The 20125-nt window shown below is 40.4% G+C and overlaps 1 protein-coding gene across 3 annotated transcripts in view; it reads left to right on the top strand.

The window, feature by feature from the left end:
• Positions 1–964: 964 nt before the first annotated feature.
• Positions 965–20125, top strand: part of dlg1a (discs large MAGUK scaffold protein 1a) — a 136806-nt gene continuing 117645 nt past the window's right edge. The window contains exons 1-4 of one of the 3 annotated variants that reach the window (XM_051946971.1): positions 965–1098; positions 2293–2463; positions 5148–5991; positions 7180–7276. In XM_051946971.1, the coding sequence (XP_051802931.1) occupies positions 1080–1098; positions 2293–2463; positions 5148–5991; positions 7180–7276 (1131 nt within the window). In that variant the 5' untranslated portion in view covers positions 965–1079. The remainder of the gene's footprint in view (positions 1099–2292; positions 2464–5147; positions 5992–7179; positions 7277–20125) is intronic. The other 2 variants (XM_051946965.1, XM_022198857.2) reach the window with 2 other exon arrangements.

The raw sequence follows: 20125 nt of genomic DNA, 5'->3' as shown, positions 1-20125 counted from the left end.
GACATGCTATTTGTTTCCTATTTTAAACCAATACTCAGTGTTTATTTTAACCATGACAGCTTCAGAACATAACTGTGTATATATTGTATCAACCATGACAACGGAAATCCCCTAGTTTGATCCAAACCCTGATCTTTCCCAAGTTTTAATGCCTAAACCTCACCAAACAGAGGCGGCAATCGTTTTGATCTGCTAAACACAACTAACTGTTTACATTGACAAACCCACTAAACCCACACAGGGACGAACTTGCTTGAACTACTGGTGGGATTACATTGCAATTTAAGCCCCTTGTCTTGTGCTTGTTGTGTGTTTGTGTGGAATAAATCAACACAATTTAGCAGAAAGAGACAAATAAAACAAGAGCTGGCAGGTATAGATATAATGTGGGAGCTGGATCAGTATCTGTAAATCCAAATCTACCCTGAGTGGATTACATGTGGATCCAGTCCACACCCGAGAATAGAGCAGGCTTTCATCCACTTCACACAATATGGCTGTTTAGCATGACAATACCTCCAAGACACAAGCTCCTTATCAAGAGCCTCTCAAACCTGCTGTAATGGTGTTTGGAGGTGAGCGCATGAATGTGTATGTGTATGTGTGTGTGTGTGTGTGTGTGTGTGTGTGTGTGTGTGTGTGTGTGTGTGTGTGTGTGTGTGTGTGTGTGTGTGTGTGTGTTCATCCCACAGGACCGCCTAACCGGTCGGACGGTGTTTTGAGTCACCTGAATGAAGAAATTGAGAACTAGTTCTGCCGAAGGGAGACGGGAGGGAGAGGAAACAAATCAAGCTAGCTCCACCATCACGTCTCCGGGTTCTAAGTCCACGCGGCGTCTGGCGGCGTTTGATGTCAGCGGCTGACAGCTAGTGCCTCGTTTTTTCTCCAACTTTGAAACACTTTTATGAAGTTTTATTTTGTTTTGACGACACGACAGGCCTGCGTTTGTTGCTGTGGTGACAGTTTGGTGTCCCAGTTTGGCAGCAGGCTGTGGCGGGACAGACGCACACATCTGTAATAACAGTGACAGCGCCGCCGACACAAGCCCCGGGGAGGAGGAGGACCGAGTGTGCGGCACCATGCCTGTGCGACAGAAAGGTAAATAAAATACTTTTTTCATTGTTTATTTCCGCCTTTGAAGTTTATCCAGCCGACATATTGTTCTGTTTTGTTAAAGGAATAACTTCGAATAAATCAGCTTGAGTCAACAGGCTGTGTTGGTGTAGCTCCGTGCGGCGCTTCTCTTTACGTTACAGCACGAAACTAGTTTAAAAACCCCACAATTTAAAGTTGAATTGTTCACCGGGACACAAACACGAGTTGTACAGAACAACTTAACAACTTTTAGTAAGTAGTCAGACACTGTAGTAAATTCGGCATGGACATCCACAGAACAACCCTGTTGTGCGTTTGAATTACAGTGAGTAATTTAATGCCGTGGGCTACCAATAAAGATCGTTGCAAATGATTAGCGCACAGATAACTCCATGATTTGTGTGTCTGTAAACAGTCTTTTGACATCTTTCCATTCAGGAAAATTGCGTGGATAAAGTTAAACGCCTGCGTGTTTAGTTTCGGTTTAGTCAGCTGTTCATGGAGGCTGGAATGCAGTCTGTACCTTCCTTTACAACATTAACTCAAATGCCCTGATGCCCTTCAGCACTAGGGCATCAGGGCAACATAAAGACATGGCAATAAAATTTAACAGTAGCTTCCAATCCATAAAATGGACATAAATGCAGTTGTTGTTGTTTTCCCAAGGGAAGACATAAATGCCATTCAAGATTTTTTTTTTTAAATTAAATTACAGTGGTGAGTGAATTTCCAGCTACCTTTCTGTAAAGTACAAATAAAGCTGTATTAACGTATACAATTGCTGTCAGAAAATCAACACTGATATGCCAAGCATTGCAAACAAGCAACTGAGACAAAAGCAGACATGATTTTCTACTTTATAGAAGAACAGGGAGATGAGATGCGTGACAGTATCTGTGTCTGCATTCGCTGTTTGGAGCCACATGAAGACCCTGTCATGTCTGAACCAGCCACAGTTTCTTACCATCGTAAAACCAAATTACGGAAAAGCTTTACCTAACAATTTGTCTCGTCTTCTTTATTATTTCTATTTTACTACTAACCTCTGTGTAATTGTGTATATTCCAATAACCTCTGTTTATTGTACTCTGGCAAAATCATTTCCTCAGGAATGAATATAGTTGATCTTATCTATAGAATGTCCTTATCTTGAGTGTGGAAAAAAATGCTTTCCACTTATTTATATGTTATATTTAGATGCTCAGCGAGCCCTGGAGTTGCTCCAGCAGTATCGAGCCAAACTAGACCAAAGACAGCAGAACCAGAGCCGGACCAAGCAGGCCATCGTGGAAGAAGACCGCCAGCTGCAGCAGTCTCTGGACAGAGTCATCAATGTCTTCCAAAGCCAGCTCTTTAGTGCTCTTCTTGGTAAGAAAACTTGCCTCGGTCAGTTTTTTTATCAGGTGATAAACCTATTTTTTGGATGGTGGGAAATTCAAAGAATACTAAAGGGTAGTGATGATGTGTGTGGGCTGTTTTCAGTTGAATGCTAGATACATTTTAAACCAAATTTAGCAACATTCTAATGTTTACATGTGCTTAATTTCCCACTCTACGGTAAAATTTGTCTTAGTAGAGACTAAGGTATTTAAATCAGCATAGTTACACTCAAGTAAAAAGTTAGTTCAACCAAAACATTGTGCTTTTGCTTTCTAAGCAAATTAGACCACATAAAAACATTTAGGAACACAGTGTGGCTGCAGCCAGATGTATTTGCCTTGGATTTAGCAATTGTCACATCTTATCAATCAAGTGAGTCACATTTCAACAATCACTGGAATAGTACAGTCAGTCTGTTTATTCTGATCCACATAAAAGCTTGAAGGCAGGAACATGTATGTGTTTTTGTCCAACAGTGCGATAGTGCAGACAGAAGGCTGGACTGATTACAAGACAAAGAGACAATGTTTGCTGTCTGTAGAGTTCATAGCGTCTACAAGATGTTTGAGCTGCCCTGTCACATGACTGGAGATCAGAGCTCACACATGTAGATGTGGCATGGGCTGTCACAGACAACACAGAACTCTTTGTGCAGTGTAGCAATTCCATCAATGAGTTAACAATCTGACAAGTAAGTTGTCTTTGTTAAAAACTGTTGCTCGTTTAAAGAAAAATGCTAGGCACACGTGTCTCTGTGTGGTTATGTGCATGGTGACAAACTGGTTCTTAGTTCCTGGTCCCACCTGCTTGGTGCTCCACCCACACCTTTAGCTCTCACAGAAACACGCCCATCTATGTTTTGTGAGCAGGAGGCTGCATGAGTCGGAGTTCCTGTTTTGAATGTGGATTTGACCTTTAACCGAGCTGTCTCTGATGTGTTAAAAGTAGTATTGTGAAACAGTGCAGTCCATGTTGTGTTTGATATGCATTTTAATATCTCCTTTAATTGATTCTAACTTGCCATGAAGACAAGACAAGCACGTGTCTCTCTGTTAATATACGGGCTAATTCCATGAATGATGACTGCTTTATGGTCATTTTTGTACTCTTCTTTTCACACATTTCCCTGCAACCTATTGCTACTATTAGTACCTCTTTTTTCTTCCTCTTTACCATCCGTTTTATGTGTGATTTGGCAGCCTGAGCTCACAGCCATGATTTAACGCAGAACCGCCTGTGTGCAGAGAGGGGGAAGTGAAACCTTGGATAATAAGTCATCGATACATTCTGTCACTGTACTTACTTCTCAAATGGGAAATCGCAGTGTCATGAACTATTTCTATTTAAAGTGTTAAAGCCTGGATACTTCAGGAGGTTTTTTTCTGTATTACTATGGTGACAGTATCCTTATGTTGCCACTAGATGTCCTGATTGTATTAGCTATGTTCCATTTGGTTTCCTTACTAGTGTACTCCGAAAACTTGGGACTTTTTGTGACCGGCTTAGTATAGCTTGCAACTGAATGATGTAATGTGCAATATAAAGTAAAAATGAAGGTCTTCTGTATTTGGAACAGCTCTTAAGGGCTCATTCTTTTGTGTATTTTCATAATACATAAGTCCATCTGTTGTTGTTTTCTCTTGTCTGCTTTATCAATCAAATGTTCAGTCTTTCAAATATTAAAAATCTTGTTTAGTTCATTTAACTGTTATCTTTTCTCCAAGATTTTTTTTAGTTTAAAATGATTCAAAACAGAAAAGCTACAAAGCTTTGTAGAAACTTCCAACCTACTGGATGCTGCACTGGAGCACCAACATGTCAGAAAATTGTTTACACGAGATCTAACAAACAATAATCCTACCACAACCATAAGCCCTTGCTAACATTGTAAAATACATTGAATGACCATAGCAAATTATTGTGAACTCAAGTAGTGTAATCCTTGCCCTACCTGCATCTCTATTTGTGTTTGTTTCACCATGACACAACAGAGAGACACACGTGGTGGAACAGAGCATTAACCTGAGCATGTTTTTGGACTGTGAAGGGAACCCGGAGTACCTGGAGAAATGCACAGGAAGAACATGCAAACTCTGTGCAGAAGGCTCTTTTAGCTGCAAGGCAACGGTGCTAACCACTGAACTACTGTGCAACCCTCACATGCACTACAATGCACTAAAATCCATGTTCAGCCAGACTGGTGTTCAGAATGTAGAACAAAGAAGCTTGGATTGCAACACACAAGGAGTGTGACTTCAGTGTCTGCTAAGGATGCCATTACTCCACTATATCTTTAGGTAGCGCATCCTTTTTGGGATGCTATAGGAATGCTGTATGTATCTTCAGTATCTTGTATAATGAATCTTTAAACCAGAAAATGTTCTTTGAGTTTGTTATTAATGAATGTAAATGTCTGGAAACATAATTTGATCATTAATTTAACCGGTGCTTCATTTTCTTTTAATCAGCATTACTGCTCTGTATCGCTCAGAGAAAGCCAGACTTGCATTCATTGTTTTCATTGATTTTATTATGTAATTAGTTAGACTTTGATCTATACAGTTATGCACTCAATTATTCATCTATCTCTGCAATATATCATAATCTCATTTACTAAATCACGAAACCATTTAGTCAGTGGTTATGGCTCTAATCTGTCCTGTTCTCTCCAGATATCCAGGAGTACTATGAGCTGACCCTCCTTGCAGACAGTAAGCACTCTGTGGATCAGCAACATGGTCCTGGGAAACTCAGTGCCTCCTCCAACCAACCAGCAGAACCCTCAGCCCAGCCACAGCCCTCCACGACTCCCCTAAGCCCCCAGGCTTCTGGTGGACCATCCCAAGCCAAACCGCTGACCCCCAAACCCAGATCAATCAAGTCCCCTGCCCCTCCAATCCCATCGCAAATACCTGCAACAAAGCAATCTTCCCCTACGACACAGTCCAGCACACCTCAGTCACAGCCAGCCAAAGTGAAATACCGTGCACCTCTTCCTCCTGTCCAGACTGGAGCCTCCTTTTCGTTGGCGTTGGACACTTCTAAATCTTCTCCCTCTGCCGCCACCTCTTCCGGTGTCAACAGTGTAGAAACTCCTTCTAGCTCCCCAAAAGCATCTCCTGGAGTTGTACTGAATGGATCTGAACCACATCTAACTGCCACCAGCTCTAGCATCCCTTCAGACACCTCTACCAATCCACAAAGCCTTTCTGCCTCCCCCGACGTCAACCTGGTGACTGTCTCTGCCCTCGTCTCCAGCACCATCCAAGGCCTTGTATCTCCAACTACTCCAGACAAACTAAAGCCCACCGGCACCACGCCAAGCACCAGCACAGGTCTCAGCAGAGTCACAGATTCTACCATAGTCTCTCCATCTCTTTCGACCCCCAAGGACCTCGGACTGGGCATAGTTACCTCCAGCCCAAGTCCAACTAGCCCCAGTCATGGAAAGTTTACCTTCAGTAGCCGCAGTCCTACAAGTCCACCTGTGCAGCTAAACAAAGGACCTCGTCTTAGGTATGTCCAAAAATGGATTTGGTTCAGTGTGACTTTTAATAACATGCATGACTTTTAGTAGCATGAATTTACATTTTAATTGTTAGTATAGAAGGGCACTGACATTTCAACAGACTAAGCTGATAAAGTTGCTCTTAAAAATTTAGTGTCAAATATTAAAGCAATGAGGAATTAAAACCAAATATGTGGACCGAACAAGGGAGCTTTTTCAGTGTTTCCTATCAGTAAAATCTGAGTTACTACAGGAGGCTCTTTTCTTAATGTGGCATTATACTGAAGTTCTGCTGTTTATGCTAAAAAACTGATTTACTTCCACCAAAATTAAAGCACAAAGCCATCTTAAGAAATTTCTTTTGTAATTCCTGGTGTTTGATATATTTGAGCAGATTTAAAAAGCATGGGCTTTTTGACATTTTGTCAAAACTGCACCATATTTTATTATGCTTGTAACAAAAAATTGTAAAAACAAACAGTGGTCACATTTTTTTTTCTTTCTGAGGGTCCATGAATGTATCATGCGTGACTTACAGGTCCATCAATAAGTTTCATCCTGTATTATTTAATCAACATCATTTTATTCTACATGCCTCATTTGAAAATTATTTGTTAAGTAAAACTGAGCAGCCAAGGCAAATGACCACTTCCTAAAACTCACTTTTATCGACTCGCCTTCCAGTGAATTTCTCTTTTATCACTGTTCTACCTGTCAAAGCACTTTGTGGAATGTTCTTCTGAAAGGTGCTATACAAATAAATTATTATATTATATTATACGTGATCAATAAAATCAATACAGCATGGTTAAAAATGGTATAAGGGGGAGCAAGCTGTTGGAAGATACATTCAACATGGTTAATAAACTTTCTTTAGTTGATGTGCAGAGTGAAAAACCGTTTGTAGAAGTTGATAGACTGTCGGTAGCAAGTGGAGCATCCATTTTTCAGTTTTGGAAACAAAACAATAAAACGGCCAGGTACTGCTTGGCTTTCAAAAGATTAAGCCAGCAAAACTAAGAGACTAAAATACTAAATAATGGTTAATTCACACTTGAGTTATGTTCAGTCAGAGAAGTTAATAACATGTTAATTTATTTTGCACCACAATCTTGGGTATAGACAGTACACAATAATTACTGGCAATTTTTTGAATGTATTTACAAGGATCCTCTCTTCCTGAACTTGTTTCCCAGTCCAACCAGCCCTGGGCCAGTAAAAGTTCCCTCCGCAGGCCTCAGCCATAGTCCAGTCCACTCCAGGCGACCTACAAGCCCACTGACCCCAAACAAGGTAAGACATCTCTTGTTTTGTGTGAGCACCTGAGGAAACCTGCAGGAAATTTCTTTGCAGTTGATAGCAAAGTGACGTAAAGATTGCGTCCTCTCTGAAGGTGAGTGATTTGCTGTTGCTTGGCAAAGTTGAGTAGCAAGAGTCTGGAAGAGAGGAAAAAAGCGAGAACAGGTTTTAGAGCAGCAGTTTAACATGTTTATATGGCCTTCTTTATGCTGTGAAGAGCGTAACAGGTTTTCTGATGTAGCTGCCATGTGAGGCTCCCATCGATTATGGCTAGTGGTAAAGATTTTGATTTCAGTCGATGCTCATGGGGGCTCCACGGTGGATTGGTGGTTAGCACTTTCGCCTTGTAGGTAGAAGATCCCCACTTTGTGTTTCTTTCTGCAAAGAGTTTGCATGTTCTCTCTGTGCATACGAGGGTTTTCTGTGGGTTCTCCAACTTCCTCTCGCAGCCCAAAAAGCATGCTGAGGTTAATTGGTAAGTGCAAATATGATTGTCTCTACATGTAGCCCTGTGGTAGACTGACCTGTCCAGGGTGTCCCCAGCCTTCATCCTAAATCAGCTGTGATTGACTCCAGCCCCCCTCGACCCTAATGAGGATTAAGCGGTGTATAGATAATGGATGGATGGATTTCCTGGTCGTCATATTCTCATATTCTGACTGTATATACAGATTAGATTTTGCCTGGGGAGTGTATCAGTTCATAATATTAACCTTTGTTTTGACCACCTGTAGCGCTGCAAAGTACACTGCTTGCAAAATATATGCTCTCATCGTTGTCTTTCAACTTGAAGATCCACACAATAGATTTGCATGCATGAGCAATAGCTGGAGCTGCAGCTACAGCTGGATAGCAGTGTTTCCCCTCCTATATAACCAACGAGGCGGGCCGCCTCGCTGTTATAGGCCACCGCCTCATTAAAATTCTGCCGACATTGCCGCCTCACTGGTCCGCGGCAAAAAAAAAAAAAAAAAAAAAGTGCAGCGCAAAACCCGCCGGACCGACGACACCGTCCACGTGGGGGTGCGCGGAGACGGTGGAGACGGCCCGATAGTATATATATAATCCCCCCCCCCCCCCCCCCCCCCCCCCCCCCGTCAACAACTTTCAGCTGAAAGTGTCCCGTCAACAACTTTCAGCTGAAAGTGTCCCCACCACCTCACAGCCATTTCAACCCAGGGGAAACACTGGGATAATATTGATTATCTTCTAAACCATTAACGATTGGAGTATTTTTGATAATGTTTTAGCTCCAAAGGGGTTTCGTTCACTGTGCTACACCCTGCTTTGTGTCTGGGCCTTGTCTGTTCTCAGTTTGTCATTTTCGTACCACTGTCTTGTCATTTGTAGGTTTTACAGTAATCCCCAATATACTGTCATTAGGTCACTTTGCTAATGCGAGTACAGAATAACAAGGTTTCTTAGCACTATAAGCTCTGACCATGGTTTCAATATAATTAAATCATGCTAAATGTGGAGTTTTCAGTTAAAATGATCCTGTATTTTGCACTTAATGGCTCATATATAATTTCTCCCTCATGTACATAGTTTTGATATGGAGCAATCATATTTTTCCTAGTGACATGTCTCTTCTTGAATCGGTACATTGAAAAGCACTAAGTGGCTACAGCAGGCAGAATGCAGTGGACAGGTCATTTATGCAGGCTGGCTGTTTGAACATTGGCTTAGATTGTATTACATAACATGACAAGAGAAATCAATTCAGTTCAGTAACATTTTAGTGTTCAGTAGAGTCAGCAGAATGAGATCAGAGGGTTGATGCAACTGGTTTTGTCTTGTTGATCTTCTTAAAATAGGGACTGAATGCTTTTTTTAATGGTTTGTGCTGTTTGACCGCAGGCTTACGCTGCACACATTGTTACTTTGATCGACTGCCGGTAGTACGCATCTTAGGAGACTGTGCTTGTATCGACTTGCTGTCTTGATACTGCAGTTGTTTGCTTCACAGTGCTGTATGTGCATCGGGCAACATTTGTCCTTTCAGGTGCACTGCTTGTATTGCACTTTAGTTGGTAGCAACTTCAGATACTTTAAAGTGCTTCTTAGGGATTCACAATTAATCCAAATATAATTGGAAACTGGGGTGACTAATTTAGCTATCCTCTATGGAAATATTAATACTCATTTTTAATCAGACAAAAATGGGATTTTTGAATATGGCAAAATTCAGACATTTCCATTATATGCATTATTGAACTGTTAAAGCTTACTACAATAGTCTTTAGTGAGAATATGAGATCCAACAATGACGCTCATTAGCACAACCCTGCACAGAAAGACAGACGACTTTCTGCTTGCAACAGTGAGCATCAGGAGATGGCCAACAATGAATGCAGGGCCAGGAGCGAGGCAGAAGTAGAGTAGGACATTGTGTGTATCCACGTGTCCGTGTGATGCTACATATTTGCCTGTGTGACACAGATTGTTGACTTCACCCAACTTTCCCATCTTGCGCTGCCCCACAGGTCTTCTATAGTACATATATTACAATTTTTTGCAACATTTTACATTTACCATCAACTGTAGTACTGCCGTGTATCTAGAAGAAGCCTGACTGAATAAAATCCCATCTCCATGTGAAGCTTCAGGCTGCATATGGAGCTTTAACTTCACCCATACCCACAGTCAAAGTTGAAAGTAGAGCATCCATTGCTATACCGCTGTTACTGTTCACTCAGTCTAATCCCCCACTCCTGCCAAACAAGAGACCTGACCTGATAAAACAGCAGAGAGTGGTGTGTGTAGTATATGAATGTGTGTGTGTTTATGTCTGAGAGAACACGTCTGTCTGTGTGAGTGTTTGCCTGTGCATCCATGTGTATGCGTTTCTGCGCCTGTCTCTAGATGTTTGGCTGTTTTTTTGTGTGCTGACTGTGTTCTGCGTGTGTGCTGACATATATTCTGAGCCACGCACTCTTTGAGCTCAAAACGTGGCTACCAGCTGCTATAGAATGAAGACAGCAGCTGGAAAACAGAAGGGAGGGTTTAGGTGCGCCAGGACAGCTGCCATGTTTCCAAACCGGCCTCTATTTTAGCGAAGAGGTCCTGTCTGGCTGCTCTGATGAAAGGACAGGTGGAGATGACATGAGAAAGGGAGGAGAGCGAGATTGAGGGATGAAGGAGGAGACAGAGACAAGCGGACGGCAGAAGGATGGCACCAATAGCAACAAGCAGCTGAGAGGTGGAACGGAAAAGTTGCGGGTGGAAGATGTTTTGGTGAAAGTTTGCCGGTCGGACTGGTAAGGGATGGACTGCATCTGTATCCTCACTACCAAGGTGAGAAACAAGAACAGAACAGATTAGAGTAGAGCAGAACAGAGGGGTATGGCAGACAAGACTAAACAAATGAGGATGTGAAGGACCAGGATTTCACAGTGTGGTTGCACAGCCTTGGATTAAACTGTGTAATAAGTGAAATTGTAATAATAATTTTGACAACAGTGGCATTCGTTAAGCCATTACAGTAAACCCTGCGTGTGATTTTTGTGCTATACCTTTAATGTACTACGTGCCCTCAAATGATCTTTCATAAACTGTAAACTGTCGTCAAGATGATGTGGTTTATTTAATGTAAAATTGAGAATAAGATCTGTTTCCACATGCAAATGAAACACTTCATGATCTACAGCAGGTTTAGTAAATGATGGGACACAGTGTGCACCTGCTCACAATTAGCCAAATCAAATTAGGGGCAGGTTGCTCATTGTACAGATGGTTTGCTTTAATTTGTGAATGAACAGTCTATAAGGTGATATCTTAGAGGAACAGGCTGTGCTCTAGTGAAGCGACTCTAATGGGAATGCCGAGCTGTTGCTCAGCTGTTGGTTTGACAACATGTGACACCCAGAGAGACGAGAAACTGGGTTGATAGGACACACACTTCAAATACTGACTGACTGGCTGTGTAGGTAGATGACTGATGCAGTGGACGACTGAATGACTAACTGGTCTCAAGGCGGGAGAGGAAACTGAAAACTAGGCTGGCAAAGTTAGACACATACATTATGCACATATGTGCATGCTTGGAAATGCATGGCCCATTTAACAGCGGGAGGAACGGGCAGACATTCATGTATTGCTATACTGTAGTTTTCACATCCAAACTGTAAGAGCCGTAGTTGTGCGTAGAGCTTCAGACTAAGTTTTCCATTTGAAACAATGGCTGCTACCTGCTTTCTCAGTTGGTCCCATCAGCATATGATTTAGTTAGACCTCTTTTTTTTGTCTATTTATCAATGCTCTTGCATGGTGATAGTTGTCTAATACCTTAGCGCTAGTCCATGCGTGCTTAGTGTTCAGGTTCATGTATCAGTGCCAGCTGGTTTTGTGTTTTTGTTGTAATTTTTTTACTGCAGTGTAAAGTCCTGCAGCTCTATGGATACAAACAATGCTAGAAAAAGAAAAATTTAAAAATGTATTATGTGTAGTATTGCAAAGTTATAGTGTCATATATCACAAAAAAGAAAAAAACAAAAGATCATTGATTTTACAGAATAGAAATAGTGACATTATATACTATATTTGCTTTAAAATGTACATTTTGTTGAATTTTCATGCTTTTCTCAGATTAACTCTGCTCACTTTCAGCCTGCAGTTCATCTGAAATGTTGTTTTTTTTTTTGTCTGTTGTCTGTTTGTTATAGCAAGGTACGGACACTTCTCTGATCATCTGGTTCATGTAAATGGTTTATTTTTGGTTAAATTTAACTACACATGCAGAATAAAGCAATTGTAAAGAAATGTCATGATTTTGTGCTCAAAATGGCACGTTATAGACAAGTAGTTCTAAGATCGTTGGAAAGTTAAAAATCCAACAATTCTGTGTTTTTACAGTTTCTGTCTCTGATAAATGGTGCCATTTTGATGATTTTTAAAAAGGTGATGTCCATCTTGAACAGAATTTTGATATACAGAGGGTTCACCTGTGTTGACCCAGTAACAAGTTGCCTGCAATGGATGGGTGTGATGGCACACAGTAGAGTCACAAACTGCCCATTGTACTGCAACCACAGGTACTGCTAACACAGTACCTGTGTTTGAAAGAAGTACCTTTTCTTCCTCACTGTCTCAATCTGTCTCTCCCGCCTGCACCTTAATCATCAATGGCGTCTGAGTTGGGACCTTTTGTTGGCTCTGCTTCCGCATCCTCCTCCTCCTCCTCCTCCTCTCTCACCATTTTTTTAAAAATTGATTTGCTCTAGACCACTTCATTTTTTGAAATATGGTAACAGCTAAATGGATTGTTACTAAATCAATTATGAGTTTATTAATCTATGATAAAATGTGGCAGAGCACAACACAGAATGCAAAAGAATTATACCATCGGTGAAACTGGCAAACAACTTAAGCAAAAATGGTTACTTCGAAGCATGTTTATGTAAATTTCATGAGGGTGATTAATTTGACATTTTTATTGACATTCAAACTGTTACTTCCCTGCTATGAACCATTTCATTGGATCCAGAACTTAACACAGACATCTGTAAGCTGTTCCATGTAGACCCTTGCAGACTTGGGCACATGACAAAATTTACATCACGCAGACCCTGGACACAGAGAATCGAAGAACATGAATTTTCATTTACACAGCTGGTAACACTACCTAGCTAACGTCACTGAATTGTCCACCAATTTGGGTAGATGCTGTAAAGCATTACCTCTTCATTGTACAATGAATGTCTCCATCAGATTTTTGCTTTTACTTTGACTCATAGTGTGCAGTTGTTACATCAGGGCTTCCCCTTGATGCTTTCCTGACACTGGCTGTAGAACCTGAAGGAACTTTCCTGCCACTTTTTTATTTTTTTTTGTGGTAAAGTTTTCTGTTCCTACTCTGCAGATTGCTTGCATCAACTCCTGAATACTCCTGGTCAATCAAGGCATTTTCTGTTGTGGAGAAACTGCATTTGTTTCAGATCAATATTCTGTAACACCTATGAATTTATTTAAATACCTGAGTAATGAGTGGCACTTGAAGTGAAGACGTGGTGTTTTTTTTTTTTTTTTGTTAAACTTCTCTAATAGGGAGGGTAAATATCTCTTGCACTGGCTTTACAAAAACAAATCCACTTGTCCTGGACAAGCAGACAAAGTCCTATGTGAAACCCTGACATGCACTCTGAAACTCAAGTAAGTCTGAGTGTTTTGGCAAGTATACAAACAGACTGGAGGGATTCCATCTCACATTCATCTGGTTAATCCTGTTTATCTCATTGAGATAATGGATTAAAAAAACAGAGGGTGTTCCCTGAGCTCAAGACTGCTAGATTACTGCTGCAGAGTGTTTCAGTACATCCGCTCTCATCCTGCTTGATTAATTTCCTCTAGCAATCACTCCCACTGACTTTAACTGCATTTTTCGTCAACAAGAACAATTATATAACATAAAAATTTTCGGTCCAGTTCACCTATTGACTATATAGCAGCTACAGCAGTGAAACATAGGTCAGTCAGGTAAAATTCTTGAGTTAAAAGGGATGTATTTTCCTTATAAAATGCACATAATAATATAACTTCAGTTCTCAGATATTTACTGAATGTATGCACTCTTAGTATCTGTGGTCCCAGCTTGTGTTATCAACCATATAGTCTATTTGTTTTTCTTTCTATCAATATTTTCCTCTCTGTCTTGCCCAATCCTCTTTTCCTCTCTGATCTTTCCAGTCTTAAATCCCATCCTGGTTTTATAGTGTGCAGTTGTAGCTTGGTCTAATTGAGTGTCACTGGCCTTCTGTGGACCAAGAGAGCAAAAGTTTTTCCTAAGAGGCTTACCTTAGGCTGCTAATAGACTTTGCTGAGGTGGAGCTATTTTAAGATGGACAAAGAGGAGAAAAGATATGAAAAAAGACAGAGAGACACACGAAATCGAAGGGAAAGGGAGAGAGCTTTTCTGTAGCTGCATGAGGACACAAGTTGATTGCATACCTAGCTTTGTTGGGTTATTTTAGTCACTTTTGCCAGAAAACTCCTTGCTACATCCTCCACCGATTCGTCCATCTGCGCAACTGTCCAGCTGGCATTGTGATGTAACTGTGAGGAGGGGCCATGGATGACAAATTAATCAACGGAGAAGGCATGAGAGCAGAGGAGAAGACGGAGAGAACTTCCCAAACTGCTGTAGGACAGTTGAGCTCAGAGACATGCCTCTGCAGTAGGACTGACACAGCGATGTAGGACTGCTCTCAAAGGTTGCCTTACTTCATGAGACCCTGGGGAACAGGTTAAACATCTCGTTGGCGTCTGGATGATCCTCACTTGTAAAGAATTAGACTAATCCTGTAGGTCTCCAGATTGGCCTGCCTGGAGTATAGCTGACACCTGCTGAGCCAGCACAAGGGCTACATGTGAAAATGGACCACTGCGATCCTGCATCCTCTAACAATGTAATGTATATTTACTTATTTAAATTACAGTTTATCTTCTGACTGTCTGTTGGTGGTGAAAAGAAAATGTGATGAGCCTTGTTTTTATGGTAGAATGTAGTAAAGAAGTCTAATCAACAAAAAATCTGGTGGATTTTATGTTCTGTAATTTTGCTTCCTCAGTTAGGGTATTTTAGGGCTTGTTTTCAATCAAACATTGATGTGTGTTTACGTGCCACATGTTCATACTGTACATAAGGTATGGCTCCTGTAATCCTTTTGGGAATACGCTTAAAAACATGATAGAGTAATGATTTGGTATTTTCTCTGTCAGTCTTCAGCTGTATATTGCATATCTAGCAGATGTGCTACGGAGCGCGGAGGTTGGCAGAAAACCAGGAGGAGCTGAGTAATTAAGAGGAATTAATCCAAAGGCCAGAGGTTATAGCTTTAACATTAATGATAGCTGCTTGCTAATGCTTACAATCCTACAAGCCTATGCTGTCCAGTTACTTCTGTTTCAATCTCTGCAGACTAACAACTGAACTCCACTAATTGCCAAAAAACTCTAACCTTACCTATGCACCTCTACTGACCACAGTGGAAATGTTGCCCCAGGGACATAATAGAGCAGTCATCTAATGGGAGCAGCCACCCAAGGTGTGTGTTGGTCTCTGCCGCTAACCGCAAGCTAGCCGCTACTAACACCGGACGAAACGGCGAACTAACACAGAAAATAGAATATCCGAGAATTTAGCAAATAGAACGATTTACAACACAGAGCAGAGATACAGTAATAAAGAACAATTACAACCTGATAGAACAAATAAAAACGTGCTAACTTACCACCACATGCTTTCGCAAATTGGACGTTGATGTCTTATATGCTGAAAGCTCCGTTTTGCCGGGCAGGCACATTTTACACAGCATTATAACGTTGTTGCCCTTTGTGCGTTTGAACGCGAATAAGTCTTCTTCTAAGTTTGGCCAAGGGTTTTTGTGGCTTTCCTCTCCAGAATTTGTGTCCTCTTCGGACTTTTCCTCCTTCATGATCTCCATATCTTGGTCAGCAACAGCCATCTTCCAACGCGTAGATCCAGATTATGATATGGAAAGGGCGCGCACAAGCCAAGGTCACGCAATTGACATTCAGTTCTGGGGACACAGTGGTTTTCTGCCCGCATTTAATTTTTTCACAATCAATATTGTACTCGGTAACGTGAGGGGTTTCAAATGTAGCGAAGTAAAATACTTGGGTCAAAATGTAATTGAGTAAAAGTAAAAATTACACATTTCAAAAACTACTCTGAAAATTACAAATTACTCATAAAAAGTACTCAATTACAGTAACGTGAGTAAATGTAATTCGTTACTTTCCACCCCTGTTTTCAAGTAGTTCTTGCAAAACTTTGACGTGTGTTTGCGTTCATTTTCTTGCTGCAGTATTTCTCCACATTCAGTGCAGGTGTCCAGCTGCAGAGTAGCAAACATCCCGAGACTTAAATATTCCTACCACCATGCTCACTGTGTTTGATGCACTGCAGCATCATTCTCTCTCCTGCTGATCTCCTAACAGACACCCTTATGTTACTTACATCAATTTGAAGCTCAGATTCATCACTGAATAGGACTTTTTTTTTTCTGTCATCCACTGTGAAATGCTACTATGTCTTAGCCAACCTCCTGAGATTTGGTTTGACTGCTTCTTCTGACAAGCAAATTATACGTCTGTGATGAAGTTTCTTTTCTCCCTCTGAATGAAAAAAATGTGATGCATTGCTCTTTTGATATTGTGGTCACTTTGGTCTTCCTAATTGTGCTTTGAATATTAATTTATCAAGTTCACACAAAGACTTTTAGAATTCCTTAGAAACCTTCAATTTAGTCAGGATTTACTGTTGAGAAAGCTTCTCTTTGCTTAGAATAACAATGTGACTTCTGACATTTCAATTTAGTTCTCATGCCTCGTTTTCCCACTATCACAATGATACTAAGTCAGCTGTGTTCTGCTGGAAACTAAAGGCGCAGCCATATTTAGAAGAGGCGAACAATGACTGCAGGTTGGTTTACTTCAACAGGCCTCTGAGTTGATGACATCCACCTGAGTGTCATCTGAGCTGCTGTCTTAATGGAAAGATAGACAGAAGTGTGATCTTTTGTACAAAGTAGATCTGCTTAAGATCTGCTTAAATAGAATTAGAAATAGTGTAGAATCTAAAATATTTAGTCATTTCACTTGTTACATTTTTCTACATCCTCAAACTTGCTAAATATTTCCAGTGTATGTTAAAAAAAAAATTTCCATGTGGTTTAGGACTGTAAATATTGAAATTCTCTGAGAACATAGTCTCGGTGCTGCTGTGCATGCGTTTTGCCACACAGTGGCACTGTATGTATGACAAACACGGCAACATGACGGGTTCGCAAATTTCTGCTCTGCAGTGGCTTGAAGCCTCTGTTTGCTGTTTAACCACACAGCCAGCTGACATATCCCTTGATGTTAAATAATTTTAAATATTCAGTCAATAACCATCTATTCACACCTGTTTGCTGCACAGTTGATATTTGTTGTCGAAAGGTTTCTGCAGAAGTCAGTGTGTCCTCTCATAGCATTTCAGTGACAGAGGATGAGAGATGACTGGAGAGGAAAATTCACTCATGTGGAAACTGAATGCACAGCTGGTAAAAGCTGATCACGTGACCATATTTTAAATGTTGATGTATGAAATATTTTTTAGTTGGTTAGCGTGTAGAATGGAGAATCAACTGTGATTGGCTGGTTGGGAGTGTATGAGGTTACCACACACATACACACAGCGTGGTTATTTCTGTGCTGGCTGACCTACTAATGTTAACATGTAGTGCATGCCTGCTAGGCTCATGAGGTAGCATCCTCTCTCTCCCCTTCTCTGTCTCACTCTCTGCCCATTTGTTATTTATTCCTTTCTTTTATTTCCTCATTATTTCTTTCTTAATGTCTTTCACTTATTTGGTTTGGGCTGCCATCCGATGCTATATTTACACTTCCATTGTATTTTGTAAGCCATATGACCCAAAACGCCTGTGGCTATCCCAGATGTATGAATGTATGTATGTGTTCCAGCAGGATCTCCATCTGTTCTTTGCCAAACACAGAGAGACTCACTGTACAGCCGGGTTTAGGACAGCTAGGTTATTACTAAAGCCAAGATTTTTGGAAGACTGGCACTTGAGTCAGTGCTTACACTTTACAAATATTTATTCTATAGCTTATTCTGAAGGAATCCAGTCTGAAATACAGTACAGAATTCAAAAACAAGACATGTCAGAGAGGTAAATGTATGAAAGCAGAATAATTTTATAAAGATATGTGACCTATTTGTTAATGTCAGTCCTCAGGTGATATCGCACAGTTGTGACTCAGACTGGATGCAGTGTATAAAAGCTTTTATATTTGCTTTCCTAAACACACTTGAGGAAATTACACTGCCACATCCTAAGTGCTTATTTGAAAGAAAAAGAAGAAGAACTGGGTAGATGGCCTCTTGAGGTGTTTAAAGATTTACAGCCTATTCAGGGTGTGCAGCTTCAAAGATGGCATGGAGCGCCAAAAATGTCATCGGCAAACAAGTTAACTCCAGCAAACACACAGAAGAGGAACTCATGAATGTTTGGTTAACTTCCAAGATGAAGTTCACTGAGACAATTTGTAAATGTGCTGACAGTCATCCAGATTAGTTACATCCAAAAGGCAGAACAAATCAAAGCAAGAAACCCTGTTTTGTTACATCTAAATAAATAAGGTTGAAGTTCCACATGTATGAGTTTGAGTATTCCGAGGAAGAAGATTAAGTCCCTGCTGTGCTCAGAGTAACCTTTCATGTCATTGCATTATTTATATGGCTTGTCTACCTGCATCAACTTCTAAACTTAATTGGCTCCTTCAGGCTTGGATCCGTGCATCCTTTATCTGTGTACAGTTAGGGGGAAAAAATACCAGAAACAATTTTTCCATTACTGATTAGCAGCTTTAAATGTAACTTAAGGCATAATCTTGGATTGTGGATTGATTGCTTTATCACCTATAAAATTACTTCAGATGGTATCAACTTGTTTCTCCATTTTTCACCTAATTTTCCCTCTTCTAATATTTTCCCCCGTGACTTCAAAGTCCCCTTTTGTTCACTTCATCCCTGCTTTCTTCTGCATTGTTTCCCTCTCTCTGTTGTCTTCTCTCTCATGCTGCGTTGTTTGTTTTCAAGTGGAGGTGAGAAGGCAAAGTCAACTGCAGAGAGACTACTGTGTGTGTTTGGGTTTGTGTGTGACAGTCCAGATGGCCCAGCCGTCAGCATCAAGAGCCTCGGCTGTGGAGTGAGCTTTGACTTGTTTGACTTCCTCTGCCCTTTATCTCCCATAAGCCTTCTCTCCACTCAATCAAAAATTAACATTGCTACACTCTGTGCTGGAGGTATTATGATTAGCTGGCTATTTGATTAGTTCATCATATTGAGGAGTATGTTTTACGTTACAAAAATGTTGTGTTCTTGCTGTTTTTTGATGTGTTAACTTACAGCATTTTATATGGACGTGATGTTTTTTATTATTTTGTTTTCCAATTATTAATTGATTGGCAAAAGAACACAGCAATATTCCCTCTGGTGGTTGAAACTGAAGGTTTCAGGCAGCACTTGGGAAGTGTCTCAAATACAGTGAATCATAACTGAAAACTAAATGAAATAATAATAAAATAAAAAAAGACAGACTTATTTATTTGAATTTGGCCAGCGTGAACATGAATCAGAGGTGGCAGCACACATTGCTCCAGCAAAAACCTCCAAATTCATCCAGCAAGACAAGTTGCTCAACTGTTGGTAATATAATAACTGCAACAATCAAATACATGCAAACCTATCCATTCTTTAAAAGATAGTTGCGTGTCTCTGCAATGGGGTTGTGTGATTTACTTATCCGTAGTCTATAGTGCGGACCTGCATGGAAGCCAAGATATGAACTCCTGTGAATTCATGCAACATTTTAGCCTCTTAAAAAATGATTACTACTTTACCTCAGAGTATATACTAACCTTTAATGTTAAGGTTACTATCCTGCCTGTCTTGTCTTTTTGTTATTTATGTTGTTGTATGAAAGCTACTGAACACTTGGATTTCCCTCGGCATTAACAAAATATCTCTCTATCTAACCTTTACAAAGCCCTGCCTGATTTTTTTTTTTATCTAGCTCTCCTAAAAGTAATCACTCTTTTGACAAAAACTGTAAGTTTACTTGAAGAACAACTATTTTTGAGTGACTTTGGTATTTTGACATGTCAATTTGGATCTGAACTAACAGTTCAAGAGAGCGATTTAACTGTTTTAGATCTTTGCTGGAAAAGGTTCCCTGGTAGTGAGGTACAGCAGTGAAAATATTTGAAATAAAGCGAAAAGAAATTACACTTAAATTGATATTTTTTTAAACGGTTAGG

The sequence above is a fragment of the Acanthochromis polyacanthus genome, chromosome 4 (genome assembly GCF_021347895.1).
Source record: "Acanthochromis polyacanthus isolate Apoly-LR-REF ecotype Palm Island chromosome 4, KAUST_Apoly_ChrSc, whole genome shotgun sequence".
Lineage (NCBI taxonomy): Eukaryota > Metazoa > Chordata > Actinopteri > Pomacentridae > Acanthochromis > Acanthochromis polyacanthus.
Note: the sequence above shows the minus strand (reverse complement) of the source record. Positions and strands in the feature narration are given on the sequence as shown.